The following is a 23,506-nucleotide window of genomic DNA, read 5'->3' as shown; positions in this document are numbered from 1 at the left end:
TGATGCTGTTTTCTACCGAGTCGAGTGTGGATGTTCCTCAGGACTTCGAAAAGACTTCTGTCCATACAGCAGGAGAGAGTCCTCCTCTTACAGAGCAGTAAGATCCCTTCCTCTTCTAGAGCAGCAAGATCCCCTTCTCTTCCAGAGCAGCGAGATCCCCTCCTCTAGTTGGCAAGAGCGAAACATGTTTGTTTATTCTGGAAAACCAGTGCTTCATGCTCCTCTAGTTTCTGTACTAAGCCAAGAGCTCCACTCTGGAATCACGAGAATTGTTGATAATACTGGATGTCTCGCTAGAGTACTATAGGGATATATGCTCATTTCTTAAAAGAATATACTTGTGCCTCACATATGAAGACTCCTGCAGCCATGATCATTAAAAAATTCAAGTTCGTGATCTCATTCATGCTCTGTGAATCTGATGTTGCGAAAAAATGAGTTTACAAGACTCTCAGGTCTGTCTTTGTACATTCGTCTTCCCAAATAAAACTGTCCTCATGCACAGACAAGTCCTTTCACAGAGTCGAGCACGGTTTTGCTTCAGACCAGCATAATCTTTTATGTCCCCGTTGTTCAGCATACAATGTACACGCCAGCATTACTCTCATCTAACTGCAAATAAAAGAAAAAAAAGAGAGAAAACGTTGTGTAGTAGTCTCCAGCATGTCTTCCACAATTTTTCATACCATTTTCGTGTATGCAGCTGGATTTTGTTAGCCTGATGTTATAGTCCAGGTTGTTCACTTCAAGAGGAAATTTATTCTATAATTTGTCTTTAGGATTAAGTGTTTACTTTCCATCTCAAATGGTAAGCAACTGAATAAGAATTCTTTCTCTCTTTGTCCACGACTATTCTGCTCTCTCTCTCTCTCTCTCTCTCTCTCTCTCTCTCTCTCTCTCTCTCTCTCTCTCTCTATCTATCTATCTATCTATCTATCTCAATTCCCTCGACTCACTAGTGACACGTCTCTCTCCAACAAAGCTGCTCCCCAGGCTGAGATCATCGGAGCTCCGGACATGCACGTCGACAAGGGGTCCACCATCAACCTGACCTGCGTCGTTGCCCATAGTCCTGAGCCTCCAGCCTTCATCTTCTGGTACCACAACGGCAAGGTAAACCATCCACAACGGTTGGGTAAACCATTTACAACGGTCAGGTTAGACTATCCACAACGGCAGGGTAAACCATCCACAACGGTCAGGGTAGACTATCCACAACCATATATATATATATATATATATATATATATATATATATATATATATATATATATATACCAGCAAGGCTGTATTTCGTAGTGTCGTAGAGGACCTTTTCACTCGAAAGGAATGCATCTTACACTCCTCCTGCAGGGAGTGCAACCCCAAACCTGCCGAAGACCCGCAAGTGGGTCCTGGGATTTATAATAATGCCAATGATAACGGATAGGTAATGCAGTCTATCTCTCCTCCAAAACCCATTAACATATCAAGGTGATCTGCACATTACAATACCAAACATATCTTCAAATGTTGTATAATTGCTTTATTCATTTTCAGGGTAACTTGAAATCAAGAGAGTCGTTTAGGTGTTTCATGAATATGGTCACATTACGTCTCTCTTAGGTGACTAAACACGTTCATAAAGTATCTTTATGAATATTCTAAACCCAGTCATGTTTCTATTTGTGTATTTAGTCTGACGATCATTTAGACTGTAATTATTGGCAGACTTGATACAGTGCCATGACACTGAAGACTAGCATGAAGGAATCTATAAGTAATATTCTCCTAATCTATAACAACTTTCCAAGTAGGATAATTTGATCCCTTGAGTGCAAGGAATCGAGTCATGAATACAGTAACTTATGACCTTGTATTCGACACCTTATTCCTTCATGGTGAAGGGTCCTCACCAACCCAGTACCAAGATGGGGCCAGAGTTCATATACTGTGGATGGAAGTTGAGGGCTGTCGTCCAGCCATACTGATAAGAGGAGGATGGAGGTTTGACTATGTAGATCGAGGTGTTTGGCTGATGTCCAGTTGAAGCTCTGGAGGTATAGGAAAGATTGCAATCCAACAGAATTCGACTATATCCATCTACTGCATAAGGAAGTTCAGAGGTATGAAGATTCTTCACACACACACTCACACAGTCCCCTCCTGTCCTCAACAGGTAGTGAACTACGACTCCCCCAGGGGCGGCATCACCGTCGTGACGGAGCGAGGCAACGCAACCCGAGGCTATCTGCTGATACAGGTGAGAGAGAGAGAGAGAGAGAGAGAGAGAGATACCCCTATAGTACATGTGTTTTCAAGGTGGTAGATCAGAGTAGATGCAGGGGTGGAGTAGTGGTTTGGCGGAGTAGCGGAGTGGGTTATGATAGTGAAATCGTGTGTGTATGGATACAACTGACGATATTCCTCAAACATTCTCTCTTTCGACAGGACGCGAAAGCCGCAGACACCGGGAACTACTCATGTGCCCCCTCCAACACTGCCTTCACCTCGCTTCGGGTCCACGTCCTCAATGGTGAGTGCCAGAGAGAGAGAGAGAGAGAGAGAGAGAGAGAGAGAGAGAGAGAGAGAGTCATCAAGCCTAAGGTACATGGCAGTCGACTAAACCATACACTCTCCTCCACTGGACAGAAAACGAGTCTAAAAACGGGCAACAGAAAATCTTAGCAATTTTGTTTTTTCGGGGTGTGTCGCTTAGATTTTACCCTTCCCTTTAAAACACTATTCATTTTTTCGACTGACCATATCAAAAACGTATAATCATCGATGTTCTTGGGTGACAACTACTGTAAAAAAAAAAAAAAAAAAAAAAAAACTCTACGTAAGGATTAAGTTGGGAAGCATCTTCTAAGTTTTCCTCCTGCTAGTATACTTAGCATATATAATATATTCAACATAGCCTTATCTCCGGGGCGCAGGAGGAGTAATGCTCCCCCAAGGCAGCCGTTTATGTTGGGGTTATGATCGTCTCAGCTGATTTGTAATTCAGAACAACTCGTTATCAGGGAAGATAGATCGTTCTCCGACGCCATAGAACACGGATGGAGAACACAGAAATCTTTTGTACTTCAGGTACAAAAGAACATAGCTTCTACAAAAGAATATAGATACTACAAAAGGACACAGCTTCTGGGGAAAGATTTTTTTCTTTTTTTATTTCCGCCAGACGTGGAAGAAAATAGTTCAGAAAATATATAAAACTGATACCATTCTTTCTTTAGGAATGGGTATTATTCTCTTCAGAAAACCATGTATAATACTTTTCTTTAGTAACGTATAATTTTCTGTAAACTTATGTTTTTGAATTAGAACGCAGATTCATGTAATTAGAAAAGCTGAAAACACACAAGAAAAATGTGCAGGCAGAATCTATTCTGGGAAAGTATATATTTCTTTTGTTTCCGAAACCATGAAAAATACGAAGGGTGAGATTATTAGCTACACAATATTGCTTTCACTGGAAAATAAAGGTTAGAGTGGTTGGCTGTGAACCAGAAAAATAACTATCGTTCTCTAAAAGAAAATTTTAATTTTCTTTATTCATGCATTAGGTAACACCATTCTACGGAGCCAATCAGACGTAAACAAATACATACTTATATACCCACACATACAAATACAAGGTTAAGAGACAGGGCGACACGAGTGTAAAAGTCTCTCTCCGTAATGCATCGAGGGAATCATTATATTTTTCTTCGTTGTTTTCGATTGAGACTCAACCTCATTATTCTTTCTTTGGAAGGAACGAACTTTTGTACTTCTGACAACTCAGTTTCTTGCTGCATGGCCTTTCCTAAAGTAGGCCTTTCGTAAAGCATTTCCTTTGAAGCTTGTTCTAACGGTTTTCAATGGTTTGCCAAATTAGCCATTATATACTCAATGACTATTACCGAAACTTTATCTTTTAAGATAAACTAGATTAAGAGCCATGGCAATAATGCTTACACTCTGGCACTGGTAAGGTTTCGAAGCCTGATTGTTGATGCAAGTATAAACCTCAACACTCGGTTCTTGTCCAAACTAACTATTCTTGTTCTCTCCCTCAGGAGAAACTCCAGCAGCTATGCAGACCAGCGGGGGCGTGGCCACTTTGATCCCGCCCATTAGCCACACCCTGTTGCTTCAACCAATGCAGCTACTCCTGCTGGTGATCCTGCTACTGTGGAGGCCCCTCCTAGCTGAACCTCCGAGAGGCGGGGATGATGTGAATGTGTGTGACCGTCGGGTTTCGTCGGCCCAAGTGACTCCTGACCCTCACCGTCAGGATGGGAAGTGCCGAAGAACTTCCCTCGCCACACTGTACATACACACACGCACACACACACACACACACACACACACACACACACACACATGTACATCCCTCATGTCTGACAATGATGGTGCAAACACCTGCTATATATGTATCTACTCATGATCGGTGTATACTCATGAATGGATGAGAATGCTGTAGAGACAATTGTTCGAAATGCAGCATTTATGGCTCTTATTTAGTGAAGTGTGGACACATGACAATAGGCCTGACCTCCAGATGACTTTTGAAGTACGTGAATATTGTGGACCAGTCTTAACCCGAGTGAAAGGTTGAATAACGGGAAATCTGTAGCGTGTGGTTTCAGTTAAGTTTGGCTGCCACAAGTCTAAAAATTCAGTCCACGTTGAGGCTTCTAATTAATGAAAATAAGATATCTTTTAACGACCTCACTGTTGGTTTAAGACGATGATTACTTATTGGGAAACTCAGCCAAGACTTATCACCAAGTCTCTCAGTTAACACAATGAGGAAGCATGCAATAACTATAGTTGGTTATCAGAGATCTAGTTTTCCTCAAGTCAACGGAATACTCTCAATTTGGGAAGACCTGAGCAGCTGCAAACATCGAGAAGGATCAAGGCCATCTCGCTGTACCTTTTACCCTTCACCTGACAGAGGAGATCAGGTGCTCAAACCATGAATAGATTTTTGCCACATTTCCTTTGGTTACGTTCCACTTGTCAGACTCCGATCGAGGTCGGAGATAAAATGCATCACCATCCGCCAGCAACGGATGAAAGCTGATGAAAATCTACAATTAACTAGTCAAGATTTATAGGTAATTCATGGGATTTTTCAAGCACTCAAAAGTAGAAGGAAAAAAAAATCCATGCTTGACCAAAATAGATAGAAAAACTAAGAAAGATAGTTTAACGTTACTAATCATTCTGAGAACCATTCACAGATAAAGATTCCTTTGTCTCAAGGAAAAAATGTACCCAACGAAAAGAAAATAGTTATTATAACAGAAAACAGATACGCGTCATGGAAATTAAGAGACAAGAAAATTATACCAAGGGAGGAAACTATGCCGGAAACTCGATTCTCAATCTTGATGTGACAGGCGAACGCCCCTTGCAAGATACCGTGACAAAACGTCACAGCTAGTAGAAAGTACCAGTAAATCTACCGTGTAAACATGAAATTTATTTTGAAAATGGTACCATGGTGTTCACGTGACAGATGCATAGTGCCGTCATTCAGTGACTCTTAAGTGTAAGAATTACTTATACAAATTACGATTCCTCTGCACCTAAGGTAACATTGTAATCATATTTTTCCCCCTCTCTCTCTCTCTCTGAACACACACACACACACACACACACACACACAAGGATCTACTGCATGGTTTGTGTCATTCCAATTATAGATTAAGTTTACGTGCATTTCATGAATGGAATTTTCAAGTATCTATGAATATCCATAATAGTTGTTACTAATTTACTGGGATACGAGGTATTTTGTACAGATATGTAGTTCGACCTATTTACGTTTTGTCGTAAGCCCTTAAGCAAAACGGTTTGGCCCATAGAGTACGACTCTACGACCCTTGAGCACGACGGTACGAGCCCTTGGATAAGGATAGCATGGCCTCGAACCACGTCTTCTAGGATCAAGTGAATGACCAAGCCATCGTGCTTAAGCCTTGTACAGTCTGTTGTCCTCAAGGACCGTACCGTCATACTCGAGGATAGTGCCGTCGTGCTCAAGGGCGTTGATATAGGAACACTGACTGCATGTTCTCTCGATGGTTTGTCGTGCGATTTGTGTATTCATCATCGGATACCAAGGGACGCTAACTGATGGCATGTGTTGTCAAATAACATTAGATCTTCTTTTTGGTAATCATATCGAGATGTAAATAGTGTAAAAAGAAAAGAAAAAGGCATCTATACCCCCCCATCATTCATTTACATCAACCATTGCATCGTCGTTTGATATGATCCTCCAAGTCACTGATACAAAGGGAGGTTTACGGTTCCAAAAGACTCTCAAGAAGTGGAGAAAAAGTTCCCAGATTTCTAGCCGTGATCAAGATAAGATTTTTACGAGAAACTGCTTCATTTAGGCTTTGCCCAAAAAGCCTTCTCGTTTTCCAGACTCGATCCTGATACTTCCAAAGGTTTTTGCAGTTTCTTACAAGTGTCTCCAATACCCCTGCAAATATCTCACGGATGCTATCACAAAAGAGGAGTAAAGGAAACTGGGTTCGTTTGGAGAGGTTTTGCTTGTATATCTATGACCAAGTCTCTAAGTTATCTCTTTGAACAGGCCTTTCACTGGGTTTTTTCTCAAGAGATTTTTCATGAGGTTATTCTCAAGACATGTCTCACTAATTCATCTCGAAGATGTTCCTCAGGTGTCTCCTAGTTACAAACACTTTGATTGTCTCATAAGGCTTTTCTCTGAAACGATACCTTGTTAGGTTTCTTATTTTTTCATTTTCTTATTTCTAAGGATCTCTCTCTCTCTCTCTCTCTCTCTCTCTCTCTCTCTCTGATGGTATCCCTAAAGAAGATGTCTCCCAAGACATTATGTTTTGTTTCGTGCTTTCTTGTAGGTATCAGATGTACCTTGGAGAGGTTCTTTAGGGGTTAACTCCTATAAAGTATATCTCAATGAGTTTTTCTAAACAGATCTCTCTTAAGAAGTAATTCTAAGCAGATATTTCTCATAGGTCTTTTTTTTATATTTTCTGAATTATATTTTGAGGTATATTTCAAGATATATCTTTAGAAGATATCTTAAAAGCAGCATATCTGGGCAGAATTTCTCACCATCTTCCAAGAGAACTTAACAGGATGAACCTCTCTTAAGGAAAAATATATCCTCTGTAGTGACACATGTCCCGTGGATTACAAATTAAATATGTCTCTTCTGAGACGCGGTCTCTTGTCATTCCACAGATCATTCTCATCTAGCAAGGAAGCTAGATACACTTCTCTGATGTGTGCGAGGAAGGCAATTTATCTCCAAGCATTATTCACTCACTCATCACAATCACTCACCACAACGACTCCGAATAGGGTCTTGACTCACATGAACAGAAAAAAATAGAAAAAAATAAAAAAAATATGCATAGATATATCCTTGAAGTATCCTTTATAGAGAATATGTGAGGACGTTTTTACAAATACACTTCTGTCTGACTTACTTAAATCCTTTTCGATCTCACTTACAAAAAGAAGCCAAATCCCTCCTCTACAAATGCCTGTAAATATATTTATGTATATACATATATACCAATTTTGTGGACAATGTTTTATATTGTGAATAAAAGGAAAATTCCACAAAGCTCTTTTTCTGCCTACGTATATACAAAAAATTTATATTTGGCGTTTGATAATCGACCAATACACCAGATGATTTCCCAAATTACCAGCTGGGTGCATCAAGGAACGTGCGGAGGGGAGGTCATCATCAATCAGGGGTAAGATAAGTGTGTTGAGGGGAAGACATTATGTCGTATGGATGAAAGTTTTAGTCCTTGACAAGTTTCGCGTTGGTCAACTTTTTGAGCTAGACAGATAATGTATATCACAGGAGATAACCCATTTTGTTCTCCATTTTCTATAAAACAACTGATTTAATAGTTCTCCTGTCCCTGTAGTAACTAATTCCCCATTTGATTTTCTGGGGGAGGGTCAACCGCACCATTTCATATGACTTTATGCCATCTCTAATGTCTTGCTTCCGCTCACTGTGTTCCACTAGGTTGAAGAAGTCTTCACTATCTGTAGTGCTCAGTGTAAAAAAAAATGTAATCATGTCAGAGCACTCGGCTGCACTGATCTTCTTCGACTGGAGAAATCCTGCAGTCTCGCCGTTTTCTGTATCGCGTTTATCCACCATGAACTACTGTAAACACTGTCTGCTCACCGCCAAGTGGCGTCGTGCATCCTGGCACGTCTTGCCTGATGTTCTACAGCCTCCGTGCTCTGTCCTCTGCCCTGATTCTATTGTGTCGGCCGGCAACACTCACCGGCTTGTCTTCTGCATTCTAAGCAGCTTTACCATCCTCCTTCCCCGTATCACTGTGGCCAGCCGAGGGATGCGACACCACACACTCAGTTGTATTCACCTCATTCTAGCGAGACTCTTCCTTGGTCACCCTCTGCTGGGTGGATATACACTGTGGGTTGTCTCCGATTCATCTCCTCTCAATTCATACCCGTCGCCACCTCTCAAAACTTGCATGACACACACACACACACACAAACACACGCGCGCGTCACGCCCTCTCCTTACTCCACGAGCCACGCCTCGTTGCTACACTTCTATTACCATGCACCATGCCCCCTTCTTTCATCATGCACCACACCCATCCTCCTTAAATCATGAAACCACTCCCCCATTTTGCATTGCACATCACACTCGATCCGTCCACGATACGCCACGCCTCCTTTTTCCCCATACACCACGCCCTCTTCTTTCTCTTCTTCCCCCCACCCTCGGGAGATCATGAACCACGCCCCTTGGATACATTGCACAAGCTCACCCCTCTTGCCTGTACACAACTCGCTCCCCCTATGCTATTTCATATACTTTGTGCCTTTATTACATGCTACACGCCAGCCCCTGCGTTACTTAATAAACCCCGCCCCCTCGTTGCGTTATAAAAGAACGTAAACGAAAGATGGGAAAGCTTGGCGAAAATTAGCTCCAAAATCGTGAATTGGATAAGAGAGTTTTCGCATTTGCATTTTCAGGCTGCGTCTCTGTGCGTGACGCTTATATCATCTGGTGGTACAGTCTCTCCCCTCCCACTGCAGTGGAATGGGCCGAGTCAATGATAATTCCCTTTATCATCATATATAAAGTGGTATATTCAAGCGCTCTCTTGCCTGACGACTACATTGACAACCATTTCGTGTCATCAGTTACCATCCTAAAAGCTCGCCAAGTCACAATTATTAAACTAAAAGAAAAAATAACTGCAGCTTCTTCACCTGTCATTTAGGTTCGATGACCCAAAACACAATTTCACTTTATCATCACTGGGTCACAAGGCAGGTAAAACCCGCTCCACTTAATTTTTGATGCGCAGAAATTACAACTTTCCCTTAATTAATTACATTAGGTCGCTTAGAGGGGGAGGCACAGGGGTGGATCACTACCAATAAACATTCCCGTCAGCTTAGACCTTTGCTGGCGTGTATTGTACAGCACTTCCCTAAGTAGGAGGACTAAAGTCAGACATTGTTTTGATCTCTCAGCCGCAGCAGGGCTGTTGTGGGCGACGGACAGCAAAATACGGGTGGTAAGGAATACAGAGGAATACAAAAGGAATTCAAGCAAAGCAAAAATCCCCATGTGATTTCAAGGCTCTACGTAAGTACTCAAGTGGGCTAGTGAACACACACGTCAGTATGTCATTGTTAACACTCCTTTCTATCCTATTGTTATGGTGTTACACCAGAGTTTCTGAAAGAAACAAACGAGATCTACATGACCCAAAGACCTAAAAAGAATCACTTGACTGTCAGATTTTGTCACAACGTTTATGTAGTGAATCAATGAATCCCCTTTAAGAGACTAGCTGTGAATCATTAACAAAGGAAATAACACAATGAGGAAGAGAAACGAAGAATCCAGCAATAAAAAATTGGAACCCAATGGGAATTCTCCAAACTAATAAAATTGATTTCATTCAGAATTGTAAGTCTGAAAACCATTGGGGCAACAAGACTGTAAATGAATCTTATTCTCACAAGAGACTTGATTGGGTTTTGAATGCAGGCAGCGAACCTACAATACGCTTATACCAATACCTGATTTTTATAGCCGAGTGGAATGAGAACCAAAAAAGGAAAATATTCCTATTACAACTAGCTTGTATTAATATTCCTATTACAACTAGCTCTACAACTAGAGTGTAGAAAAAAAAAATAGATTTCCTGTTGTGCTGACCTTTGCATTCTTCCTAGATATTCCCCTTGCAGGTCTGAACCAGCCCATATGGCCAGCAAACCATCAGGTAGCAGCTTCGTTGGTATGAATTATAATCTACCACATTATCCAATTTTCAGTAAGTATTTCCAAGGATTTGCTCAAAGGTATTGTTTTTCCTTAGTAGCAATGTATTCAGTTTATTCCCGTGTGAAATCAATTACGTCAGTCTTTTCCTATTAACATTTATTCATAATAACCCAAAGAACAATTTGTATGAAATGTTCCTGGAGCTTCCCAGGGCCTCTTTCTGAAAGGCTCGTGCAACCCAAGCACTAATTGATATTATATATATATATATATATATATATATATATATATATATATATATATATATATATATATATATATATCATTTTAATGGTAGATATGTATTTTCAATTTCAGTTCAATATTTTTACAAGAATTTTGACAAACTTGTAACCATAACTTGACGGAGGTTGTATACCCAGCAGCACAGCACGATACTAACCACACACACACACACACACACACACACACACATAGACACCTACCATTATCATTTTCTGTGATACGAGTAAACAGCCCTCGTCTTGTGGCACTATCTCCCTAACGAGCAATTATGCTGCAATTAACACTGCTCCGAGCTCGCTTGATATTTGAGAATGACTCCAAATTTACGTGAATGAAATCAGGTGAGAATAATATTTATTTTTCCGATTAAATGTGAGCACTTACTTCACACAGTACCATTATACATAGAATTCACAAATCAGGAAAGTCTTTTTTCTATGTAACATGTCCTTCACACCACATATTACAAAACACACACAAACGAACGCAACTAGAATAGCCCACTACGCTACAGTTACACAGAAGCCGACTTGTGCCAGTCAGCAATGGAAACCCGAGAATGGGTTACCATTGACAGGAGCCCGTGCCGAACGTGGCCCCTCTCTCTCTCTCTCTCTCTCTCTCTCTCTCTCTCTCTCTCTCTCTCTCTCACACACACACACACACACACAGTACAAATAGGTGATTTCACACGTTACGGATAGTACTATATACGGGAAATGTATGTGGCCTGTTTACTTTTTTGGACATCAGAAAGGATTAATTAAACCTAAGATTAATCAATTGATGGTTAGAACAAGTTTGACGGAGCTGATGAACCCCCAAATCGATAAACAGGAAGCACAAATACTCCCCTCAAAAAATCACATACATTTCGTGATATAATTTATTTCGTCCACACGATACATCATTAAACTGTTGTGTGTAGACTGGTTACACAGAAATACCAAATGGATTTTCTCATGCGAGTTTCCAGTGAGGCAGTTTGAATAGTTCAGTCTCGTATTACTCATACAATGTAAGTAATTCTATCATATTACTCATGCAATATGAGTAATTCAGTGTTATTCATCGTATGGTATGAGTAATTTCGTATTACTCATACAGTGTAAGCAATTCGATGTGTTATTCCTCATCAAGTGTGAGTAATGCCATGTCATATTACTCATAAGGTGCGAGTAATACCGTGTCATATTACCTCTATAATGTGGATCATCCCAGGTCATGTTAATCACACAATGCGAATAATTCCAAGTCATATAACTCATACAGTGCAACACTGGAATCTCCAGCATTTACATACTAATGACTTTGCATTCAGTTATGCGAGTTCACACAAAACCCACTGTCGACCAGTTAATTACTTACGACGGCCAGTGTCGTTCATGGTAACCGAAACACTTGTTGTCCGGACGATCACGGTAACACTGCGAAAAACAGAAAGAATTCCAGATTGTGGATCTCGCTCACATCGTTAACGTCAGTGATAGCTTCGCATAACTTCTTTACGAATGCAAGTGAGGTTAGAACATACAAGAATCACTCAAAGGTAGTCTAAAACTTCATATACTCGTTAATCTTAGAATAACTGGAAGTGGAGACTACATAATCCCATGAAGTGACAGTGGGCCAAGACTGCAACTTCACTGTTCCGAATCTCTGGATGAAACACTTCGAACACCCTTAGACGTTCAGATTCATTTGATCTTCACGAACATTTCTCCTGAATACATTTACATTTCTAACTACTTTGAATTTTTCCACACCCTACTCATGTCCTAATTTAGATGACTATGTATCTTAACTATTGTACATCGTAGCACAAATGATCTCTTTGGACTCGAACTCCCGCAAGACAAGTTTTCGCCGACATTTTCGCCGACATGAACTTCAGCAACAGTGTTTGTGTCAAGACACGAAGCTCCGGAATAGTTCAGTTCAGATTTGGGTATTGCCATGTAACAACGATGGTGATTAGGTCAGTGAGACAGTTTGGAATCTGAAACCGTATATACAAAATACACTCCTTTTCTTTTACATCTAGTGTGGTTATTTATTCCTTTTGAAAAGGAAATTTTTCAAACAGAGACAATAGGATTAAGAATCAGCCAAAACCTCGACTAAGCTGACGTGACTTTATCAAGCTTGAAAAGTTTGGTTAGATTTTGGAAAAGATTAAGAGAGTAAAAACTAGAAGGGACAATTTCCACATTTGTCTATAAACTTTGCTTTTGCTGTACCTGGTGGGTCCAATTACGATCTGTATTACTACGATGAGGAACCAAAGCCAATAGGGAGTCTAGTTATAGCAGCGGACCATTGATAAGGGGAGTAGTATTGCTAGCCTTCAAATTGGAGGATGTGCCTTTAACTCTCGTCCGGTTTACAATAGGAGGCGGTCTGAACGTTGTTAGCTGAGAACCTCTCTCTCTCTCTCTCTCTCTCTCTCTCTCTCTCTCTCTCTCTCTCTCTCTCTCTCTGAGGCTGCAGTGCTGTCGTTGCACATCATTAATTAAGAGGTTGGGGGAAAGCCTTTCGATATCTAGTACTACTGTTCTTGAATTTCATGTATTTAGAAGAATAATAATTACGTAATAACATACATATCACCGGTTAATGAAATAGGCCAACTTTTTTGGATTTCATATAGCTAGAAGAAATAAGAATGATAGTTACAAAATAACATTTACATATTACCGGTATATATTTCATAACGATAATTACATTATAGTATTTGTGACATAACTACACAGAAAACTCACATTGAATGTCATATTAAATGCAAGCTAATAACATCGTCATAATGAGAATTTGCAAGCGTTGCTAAGTTTGTGGGTACATTATGTAATGTCTATATTACTATGACACGGAGGAGGCTCTTTTCATGCAGTAATGACCTAATTGTAATGATGGTAATTAAGACTACGTTGTTTATTCCGTCTCGCATCTTGCACTCCCATGTGATTAATAGTGGGTAAAGAACCTTACCTTCTTCGGCAGGGAGTTCAGTACAAGAGGTTTTTCAAACACTCTTTTTCGTGTTATAAACATTTATCGTCGAGACTTCAAACGACGCTTTTAAACTAATCTATAATCGGGTGATGTCTAGTGTTATGCTTTTGACATATGCCTTACCCTCTGGCGAATAACATAGTTTACAACATTTACTTCTGGTATTTCTAAGAGACTCGTAAACTTTTTATGTATGAGCCAGCTAAATCGTCATATTCCCTTTACTTTAAATCATTTTTGTTTTTCTGGTGTTCTGCACTTTGTTTTTTCTTTCACGATAAATATTGTAGTTTTCCCAGGATGAACTGACAGTACTGCAGGACTGGAATCATTCGGAATGATATATCATACAAATGAAATTTTCTGGCTTTATATATATATATATATATATATATATATATATATATATATATATATATATATATATATATTCCTCATAGATACATAGTCATTTTTCTTGGTTTATTTCTTGTTATAAATAGTTCTTTACTACTGTGTCATATCAGTATTGAAGGAATTACATCTTCAAATTATACCATTTACTTTTACCTCATTATTTTCACCAGATATTGCGCTGTTGCCTATTATTAGATGAAATGTATTAATATATATATTTTTGGTGCCTTTTCTAGAGTCAAACGCTTTCAAGTGACGTTCTTATATGTTAAACTTTACATTTGGATTCGAGTGTGTCCGTTGCTCTTGGTTACACAAACTTTTATAGTTAAATTTTCAATCTTAAAGTTCAGGAAGGGTAAACTGGTATACTCCTCTCTCTCTCTCTCTCTCTCTCTCTTATATATATATATATATATATATATATATATATATATATATATATATATATATATATATATTTTCCAGCAATCTCTGCCTTTCTTTTTACTCCATGCACCACGCTAGGTTAAATAATGTCCTGTACCTCATATGATATATATATATATATATACATACATAAGCCCTCCCTCCCTCTCCTGTAGTTATATTTCACAGTCCAGGCGACATTTCTGAGGCCACCTCTTAAACAAGCGTCATCTGAGTTGATAAGTGGCTCTAGAATACCAGGAAGAACCATATAGCAGCACACTACACTACGCCTAGCCAATAGGCTGGATGACAGGAGAATGCCTGCAACTCTGAGAAATCTGCTGTCGACATCCTAGACCCAGAAAGGTATGAATCTTCTGCCTTCTCATTGTCCTAAGTGATGAACTACTCCCACCCAGCAAATACCCTCGCTAGAGAGAGAGAGAGAGAGAGAGAGAGAGAGAGAGAGAGAGAGACAGACAGACAGACAGACACACAACGGGCTTGAATTTGCTCATCATGGAAGAGAGAAGAGTGAGGTATGGTGGGAGGTGGGGTGGATAATGTGATCACATCCTTAAAGTTCTGAGATTAGACTTGTGATGTAGTAGACCGTGAACAATTCTTGGAAAAAGAGAAAAACAACTTTGGTAGGCCATTACATGAAGTTAATGACGAACCTTGTTAGGAAAGATGTAAAGAAAACGTTATAGTATAGGACTTGTTTGTACTATCCACCTCCACCCCATATAGTAATTGCTGACAGCAAATAAGTTTAAAACGACAAATAACACTAGAGAGGATTTAAGTGATGTGGTCTCCTTATCAATACTGTAGAAATAGGTAATAAAACTTGGGGTAACTACCTTTTATCACACATAAACCTATAACCCTTTGAGTCCTATACAAAAAGAATATAGCTTTCCATTGACCTCTCAAACACAGGAGTTTAAGGCAATACATTATCTTTTGACATTTTCCACTTTACTCAACCACCATGCGATATTGCCCTCTTCAAATATTACTTAAACAAGCGAAAGTTTTTTTTTCTCTTTTTTTTTTTTTTTGAATGGCCTGCAACGACGCAGGGAGACATGTTGAAAGGGCATGCCCAGGGGAACTTTATGGAGAGTTCTTTATAGATTTCTTATACCGTGAAATGTTTTATGCGACTTACAGCTCGGGAAGATTTGGATTTCGTTTGTGAAGGTGTGCTAGAGAACGATGGTGGGAGGTAAGTGGCGGGATGGAGAGAGAGAGAGAGAGAGAGAGAGAGAGAGAGAGAGAGAGAGAGAGAGAGACGAGGTCATGTAGATGGATTAGAGGTCATGTAGATGGGTTAGAGCCACAGAGATACATACACAGACCACACAGACGCAAGGCCCCAAGCGAGGGAGGGTCTGGCTTTAACACTACTTGAAAAAAAAGAATGCATTCCCTTTAAAAGCAATAAATAGGAGAAATAGAATGGCTTACTATCCCCATCCCCCACTCCCTCCGGAAATACGCCGGACGGGGAAAAAAAAACACCTTGCAGGATTAATATGCCTGAAAGAATTTTTCATAGGAAAGTCAGATGATGGAATGAACGTGAATATGTCATACATCCCATCACACACGACATGCGTCGATTCACTTCTCGTTATATGGACAATAGCAAAGATGAACTTTGAGCTCCAACGACGTTTCTATCACTTCTGACGTGGAAATATGATACAATTATTCTTTCTTGTACCTTCAAAGCAGGCGATGCGAGTTAATCAATGCGGGCAAGTTACCACAGCATGGCCAGGGAAAGATCAGTGGCTGAGGTGTGTGGGAGAGAGAGAGAGAGAGAGAGAGAGAGAGAGAGAGAGAGAGAGAGAGAGAGAGATAGTGATGAAAACGGAAAGAGTGAAAAAAAAAGAAATTTCAAATAGGTTTCACCGCAGGTTTTACTACTATACATACATCACAACTCCTCATACATATACAATCATACCACATACATTTCCATATATATGATACCATCAGATACACAATCACACCTTCACTCTGAGGAAACAAGATATTGCATACTTAACAATACATCACATTTATTACCACTCCACACACACCATATATTTCACCACTCCTTACACACCATATGTTTCACCAACTCCTATACACACATGGATATATGCTATTCTCAAACTTATAACGCCGGTGCGTAAAACAGAAGCTCACACACTACCAATCTACACCGAGGTACCTCTTTTGCATACCACATGCATGCATAAATTACAAATGTTCACACCATCCTGAATGACCTGTCAGCTTTCCTGTGTTATCTATGTCTTCCACATTAAGAATACGAAAACGTTCCTTTGAAAAATCTTGTCCCAAGAAGTCTCAAGAGCCATTTACTCTTCCATGCTCAAGGGGGAGGTTGAAGAAGCACATGTTTTACATTTCCAAAAGATGGAACAGAGAAGGAGGCCAAATGAAGACCTTTTTTTCCCTCAAAGGCTCATTATATGGCAAGTAGTTATATATAACTCTTCCACGCACAATGAACAAAACTGTGTGAAGCTTTGAACGTAACGTGTCGCTTAAAACTCCTTCATAAAGCTCTTGAGGTAACTAGGAGTAGTAGTTCTCCCCATCCTGGCTGTGGCTGGCTGGCAGGTGGTCGTCTCTCGCTAGCGCTAAATGAATACCCAACAGTCGGGCCTTACGGCCGCTCGCTTGGGAGTCCTCCGCTCTGCCAGAATTCCTAATGTCAGGTGCAAATTGTGTGGGGTTACCTCGCGGGTTTGTTCTTAGTCATATGGTGTGTGTGTGTGCGTGAGAGAGAGAGAGAGAGAGAGAGAGAGAGAGAGAGAGAGAGAGAGAGAGAGAGAGAGAGAGAGAGAAAGTAGGCGCTGGTGTGTATTTGAGATGTATGATTTTGTTTGCGAGTTCTTAGTGTGCAATGCATCTGTATTCATGTAAGTATTTGTGTATAAGTGTGTATTTACACTGCTCTCTCTCTCTCTCTCTCTCTCTCTCTCTCACACACACACACACACACACACACACACAAGAACTATAAATCTACATCAAAACAGATCAGTGATATTTGAAGAAGACTCTCCACTAATGTCATCAGCCTTTGAACATATCTGGAGATTATGATGATTGTGAGAAAGTTTCTATTTCTCGTCATAATGACGTGCCATCGGCTCGAGGCCATTGTGATACAAAAGGGAAACTTATATCGTTAAAATATTGTCATTCTAGAACAAAAGGTGCTGTGGCAAAATATAGAAAATAAAAAGATGATTGGGAATACCTGGTTTAAAAAGCGAGATATACATAAGTATACTTATGTAAGTAGGAGAGATGGCCAGAGAGCGTTATTGGATTACGTGTTAATTGACAGGCGTGCGAAAGAGAGACTTTTGGATGTTAATGTGCTGAGAGGTGCAACTGGAGGGATGTCTGATCATTATCTTGTGGAGGCTAAGGTGAAGATTAGTATGGGTTTTCAGAAAAGAGGAGTGAATGTTGGGGTGAAGAAGGTGGTGAGAGTAAGTGAGCTTGGGAAGGAGACCTGTGTGGGGAAGTACCAGGAGAGACTGTGTACAGAATGGAAAAAGGTGAGAACAATGGAAGTAAGGGGAGTGGGGGAGGAATGGGATGTATTTAGGGAATCAGTGATGGATTGCGCAAAAGATGCTTGTGGCATGAGAAGAGTGGGAGGTGGGCTGTTTAGAAAGGGTAGTGAGTGGTGGGATGAAGAAGTAAGAGTATTAGTGAAAGAGAAGAGAGAGGCATTTGGACGATTTTTGCAGGGAAAAAATGCAATTGAGTGGGAGAAGTATAAAAGAAAGAGACAGGAGGTCAAGAGAAAGGTGCAAGAGGTGAAAAAAAGGGCAAATGAGAGTTGGGGTGAGAGACTATCAGTAAATTTTAGGGAAAATAAAAAGATGTTCTGGAAGGAGGTAAATAGGGTGCGTAAGACAAGGGAGCAAATGGGAACTTCAGTGAAGGGCGTAAATGGGGAGGTGATAACAAGTAGCGGTGATGTGAGAAGGAGATGGAATGAGTATTTTGAAGGTTTGTTGAATGTGTCTGATGATAGAGTGGCAGATATAGGGTGTTTTGGTCGAGGTGGTGTGCAAAGTGAGAGGGTTAGGGAAAATGATTTGGTAAACAGAGAAGAGGTAGTAAAAGCTTTGCGGAAGATGAAAGCCGGCAAGGCAGCAGGTTTGGATGGTATTGCAGTGGAATTTATTAAGAAAGGGGGGTGACTGTATTGTTGACTGGTTGGTAAGGTTATTTAATGTATGTATGACTCATGGTGAGGTGCCTGAGGATTGGCGGAATGCGTGCATAGTGCCATTGTACAAAGGCAAAGGGGATAAGAGTGAGTGCTCAAATTACAGAGGTATAAGTTTGTTGAGTATTCCTGGTAAATTATATGGGAGGGTATTGATTGAGAGGGTGAAGGCATGTACAGAGCATCAGATTGGGGAAGAGCAGTGCGGTTTCAGAAGTGGTAGAGGATGTGTGGATCAGGTGTTTGCTTTGAAGAATGTATGTGAGAAATACTTAGAAAAGCAAATGGATTTGTATGTAGCATTTATGGATCTGGAGAAGGCATATGATAGAGTTGATAGAGATGCTCTGTGGAAGGTATTAAGAATATATGGTGTGGGAGGCAAGTTGTTAGAAGCAGTGAAAAGTTTTTATCGAGGATGTAAGGCATGTGTACGTGTAGGAAGAGAGGAAAGTGATTGGTTCTCAGTGAATGTAGGTTTGCGGCAGGGGTGTGTGATGTCTCCATGGTTGTTTAATTTGTTTATGGATGGGGTTGTAAGGGAGGTAAATGCAAGAGTCCTGGAAAGAGGGGCAAGTATGAAGTCTGTTGGGGATGAGAGAGCTTGGGAAGTGAGTCAGTTGTTGTTCGCTGATGATACAGCGCTGGTGGCTGATTCATGTGAGAAACTGCAGAAGCTGGTGACTGAGTTTGGTAAAGTGTGTGGAAGAAGAAAGTTGAGAGTAAATGTGAATAAGAGCAAGGTTATTAGGTACAGTAGGGGTGAGGGTCAAGTCAATTGGGAGGTGAGTTTGAATGGAGAAAAACTGGAGGAAGTGAAGTGTTTTAGATATCTGGGAGTGGATCTGTCAGCGGATGGAACCATGGAAGCGGAAGTGGATCATAGGGTGGGGGAGGGGGCGAAAATTTTGGGAGCCTTGAAAAATGTGTGGAAGTCGAGAACACTATCTCGGAAAGCAAAAATGGGTATGTTTGAGGGAATAGTGGTTCCAACAATGTTGTATGGTTGCGAGGCGTGGGCTATGGATAGAGATGTGCGCAGGAGGATGGATGTGCTGGAAATGAGATGTTTGAGGACAATGTGTGGTGTGAGGTGGTTTGATCGAGTAAGTAACGTAAGGGTAAGAGAGATGTGTGGAAATAAAAAGAGCGTGGTTGAGAGAGCAGAAGAGGGTGTTTTGAAATGGTTTGGGCACATGGAGAGAATGAGTGAGGAGAGATTGACCAAGAGGATATATGTGTCGGAGGTGGAGGGAACGAGGAGAAGAGGGAGACCAAATTGGAGGTGGAAAGATGGAGTGAAAAAGATTTTGTGTGATCGGGGCCTGAACATGCAGGAGGGTGAAAGGAGGGCAAGAAATAGAGTGAATTGGAGTCATGTGGTATACAGGGGTTGACGTGCTGTCAGTGGATTGAAGCAAGGCATGTGAAGCGTCTGGGGTAAACCATGGAAAGCTGTGTAGGTATGTATATTTGCGTGTGTGGACGTGTGTATGTACATGTGTATGGGGGGGGGGGGGGGGGGGTTGGGCCATTTCTTTCGTCTGTTTCCTTGCGCTACCTCGCAAACGCGGGAGACAGCGACAAAGTATAAAAAAAAAAAAAAAAAAAAAAAAAAAAAAAGATTTAAAAGAAACTTTGAAAATGAATATCGAAAGTGGAAAAGGCGAAGTATAAATTTCTTTCCTAAAAACTATGGGTTTTTTTGTAGACACACTGCAGTTATTTTTTCCTGTGAGCAGCCATTTCATATTTTTTCTTTTTCACTTTATATGAAACGTCATGGGCAAAAAAGTTAACTATATATATATATATATATATATATATATATATATATATATATATATATATATATATATATATAGACGGTTTTAGGAAGCCAAGAACGTGCTTGAAAGAGGAGGGGAAGACAGTGGTGGAACTTGTAGAAAACAGAGAGAGCGAGGACAGGCACGAGTCGAGAAGATTTATTGGGAGTCTGGCGACTGACAGACCTCCATAAGTCTTCCTGGCGTCGAGTGAAAAAGGTGAGAATATATATATATATATATATATATATATATATATATATATATATATATATATATATACACAAATCGTTTACTGGGCATCGCCTGCAAAGGCACCTTGTTTGAAGCGCAACCTGAAACTGTGAGGAACTCCATAAGATAATGGAATACAGTTAATATAATCAGATCATAAATGATTTTTTTCTCGATCTTGGCCACACTATCCCAGTAGCTTTATTGTGAGGGGGCAAAAAATAATAGGATATAAAAGATTAGATTTCTCCTCGTCTGAACTACTAACACGGTTAACATTAGCAACGCGTGACTTATCAAGCAGCGCATGTCTCCTATCTTGATTGAAATACAACAGTAGATTTCTTTATGCCTCCATTAATGCTGTACGAATGTCACTAGTTATTCCGTTGCTACGTGGAAAAGTAACGTGATCTGTGACGGCACTGCTGCCAACACATAACTTATCAGTTATTCTGCTTCGTCTCCCCCCCCCCCCCCCACCACACACACACACACACACACACACACACACACACAGCATCGACCAACGTTACCCAGCATACAAGTAAACATTTCAAGTCTTGGAAAAGGAGAGGAATAACCTCGTCCTTCCTTGGAACCCAACAAGGTTTGTTGTCACTCTAAACCTTCCATTCAATTGACACGGGCTTTTGGTAAATATACGAACCTCTCCTGCAGCCTCAGCTTTCTTTCTTCCTTCTTGTCGTCCCATATCCAGTGTCTCTCTCTCTCTCTCTCTCTCTCTCTCTCTCTCTCTCTCTCTCTCTCTCTCTCTCTCTCTCTCTCTCTATACTTGAGAATTATTTACACGTTCACTTGCACGTTGTGTCCAATGATTCACTAATTCTTAACATCCTCACCCTCACAAATCAGTCGGTTTATCACTACTTTATTACCAGTAAAAATAAAAATGATTACACCACTATAACTAGCAGTAATATAGATAATATCAACTGCTACAGCTACTACTACTTCCTCTTGTCATAAACCAACGTCTACCACTACTTCCTCTTGTCATAAACCAACGTCTTCCAAAGTCAAGGAAATAAAGGTTTATTGACTACTTTCCAAAACTCTTGAAATGAGAAAGCACTTCCCGTCCATCATGATACACTGGATCTTCCTATCCTCCCTTATGTAGATGCGAGGTGTTCAGTCCTCCACTGTGTTTGAAGATCAATGTGAAGCGACTGAAGTCATGCTCTTTATTTCTCTCTCAGGCATAGGATAATGATTTTGTATCTATATCCAGAGAGATAGATAGTATGATACTTTATCAGACAATAGTTAAAGCGGTGTAAAATTAAGTATGCAAAATAGAAAGGTCGCTTTCGAATAAAACACACACACACACACACACACACACACACACACATATACACACACACACACACACACACACACACACAAGAATTCAACTCTTTGCAAGTTTGATATTATATATATATATATATATATATATATATATATATATATATATATATATATATATATATATATCAGTATTGGGTAGTGCACCAGAGGTGACGTCACAAACCAGAGATGCTATCTGGTCGATGGAAAACGTATACTCCACAATGTAAACATGTTTATAATATCGCTGAATATGACTTGAAAACACACAAAAAATGACGCTTTCAGTACGGAGAATCGATACACATATCGTATACTTCAGGTCTTCTGAACCTTAAATATACGATAGATCCATAAACTCGCTTTCATCTATATAGTGACACCGAGGAATTTAATCCTTCACGTGTAGAACTGCAGAACACGTGTGGCATTTAGTGAATTAGTAGAAAGTCATCCATCTGTTATGACAGGAGTTGGATGTACGAGAGTTTGAGAGTTTGTCGCGGCTGCCTCTCCCACTGAAGTCGCTTGACGTACAACAGTACGGAGGCTGTCCAGGGATGTATCATAAAACAAGAGATTCACCGGGATAAGTCAAGCCTGCTCTCTATACTCCATTGAAAGGAGTTTGAGCACACGTGTCCTCACGTAGACCCGAAGTTCGTCCACTTCCACAACGACTGTTATATCCTCCAGTATATATATCATTGTTGGAGATGCTAGGTGCTTAGAAGGGAGGATATCGTCTCTTCTTACTGATGCCTTTTTCACAGCTTCTGTTCCTATCCTTAAAGTGGTCACTCACGCCTACATGATCTTTTGGCGTTGGTAAACTGAATTACTTAGAAAAACGGAGGATGAAAGTATCATCTTTTCTCTCTTTTTTTTTCATATAAACCCCTATTCAGTTCTGGTGACTTTACGTTGCCGTAAACGTTGCAGTGACAAAGCACCCAAATCAAGATGATATCTATATTAAATGAGTTTGATATAAGTATGATATTGCCTTGAATCTAATTCAACTGTGTAACCCGAGTGTATAGCTTTAAAAGCTGATAATGTATCGTAAAGAATTACTGCATTTTACAACATAATATATACTAGTAATACACTCTAAAAGTTCTAAGAATTCTGCTTGCAGATTTAGTTAATTTATAAATGAAGTAACAGACTTTATTGTTTACAGTGGAAGTAGAAACATTATACACGAAAAAATACTACGAGTGTCAGCAAGTACTTATAGGGGATTAACACTGACGTGGAAAGCAGGGTGTGAATAACGTTGTGGGGAATTTTCTAAAACCAAAGTGTGTGAAGGAAAGTCTTTATTGCCAGAAATTATCTTTGGTCGTCTACGCTGTGAGTGTGGCTACAGGGGAAACTTATCAAGATTGGATAACCTCCTTAGCAACAATTTCAAGGGCGACT

General features: G+C 40.1%; 1 protein-coding gene across 1 annotated transcript in view; it reads left to right on the top strand.

Moving 5' to 3' along the window:
• Nucleotides 1–7,599, top strand: part of LOC139759553 (uncharacterized) — a 143,285-nt gene extending 135,686 nt beyond the window's left edge. Inside the window, exons 4-7 of the mRNA XM_071681817.1 lie at nucleotides 983–1,113; nucleotides 2,159–2,242; nucleotides 2,431–2,515; nucleotides 4,047–7,599. Coding sequence (XP_071537918.1) covers nucleotides 983–1,113; nucleotides 2,159–2,242; nucleotides 2,431–2,515; nucleotides 4,047–4,417 — 671 coding nt within the window. The 3' untranslated portion in view covers nucleotides 4,418–7,599. The remainder of the gene's footprint in view (nucleotides 1–982; nucleotides 1,114–2,158; nucleotides 2,243–2,430; nucleotides 2,516–4,046) is intronic.
• The last annotated feature ends 15,907 nt before the right edge of the window (nucleotides 7,600–23,506 follow it).

This window comes from Panulirus ornatus, chromosome 33, assembly GCF_036320965.1.
Source record: "Panulirus ornatus isolate Po-2019 chromosome 33, ASM3632096v1, whole genome shotgun sequence".
NCBI lineage: Eukaryota > Metazoa > Arthropoda > Malacostraca > Decapoda > Palinuridae > Panulirus > Panulirus ornatus.
Note: the sequence above shows the minus strand (reverse complement) of the source record. Positions and strands in the feature narration are given on the sequence as shown.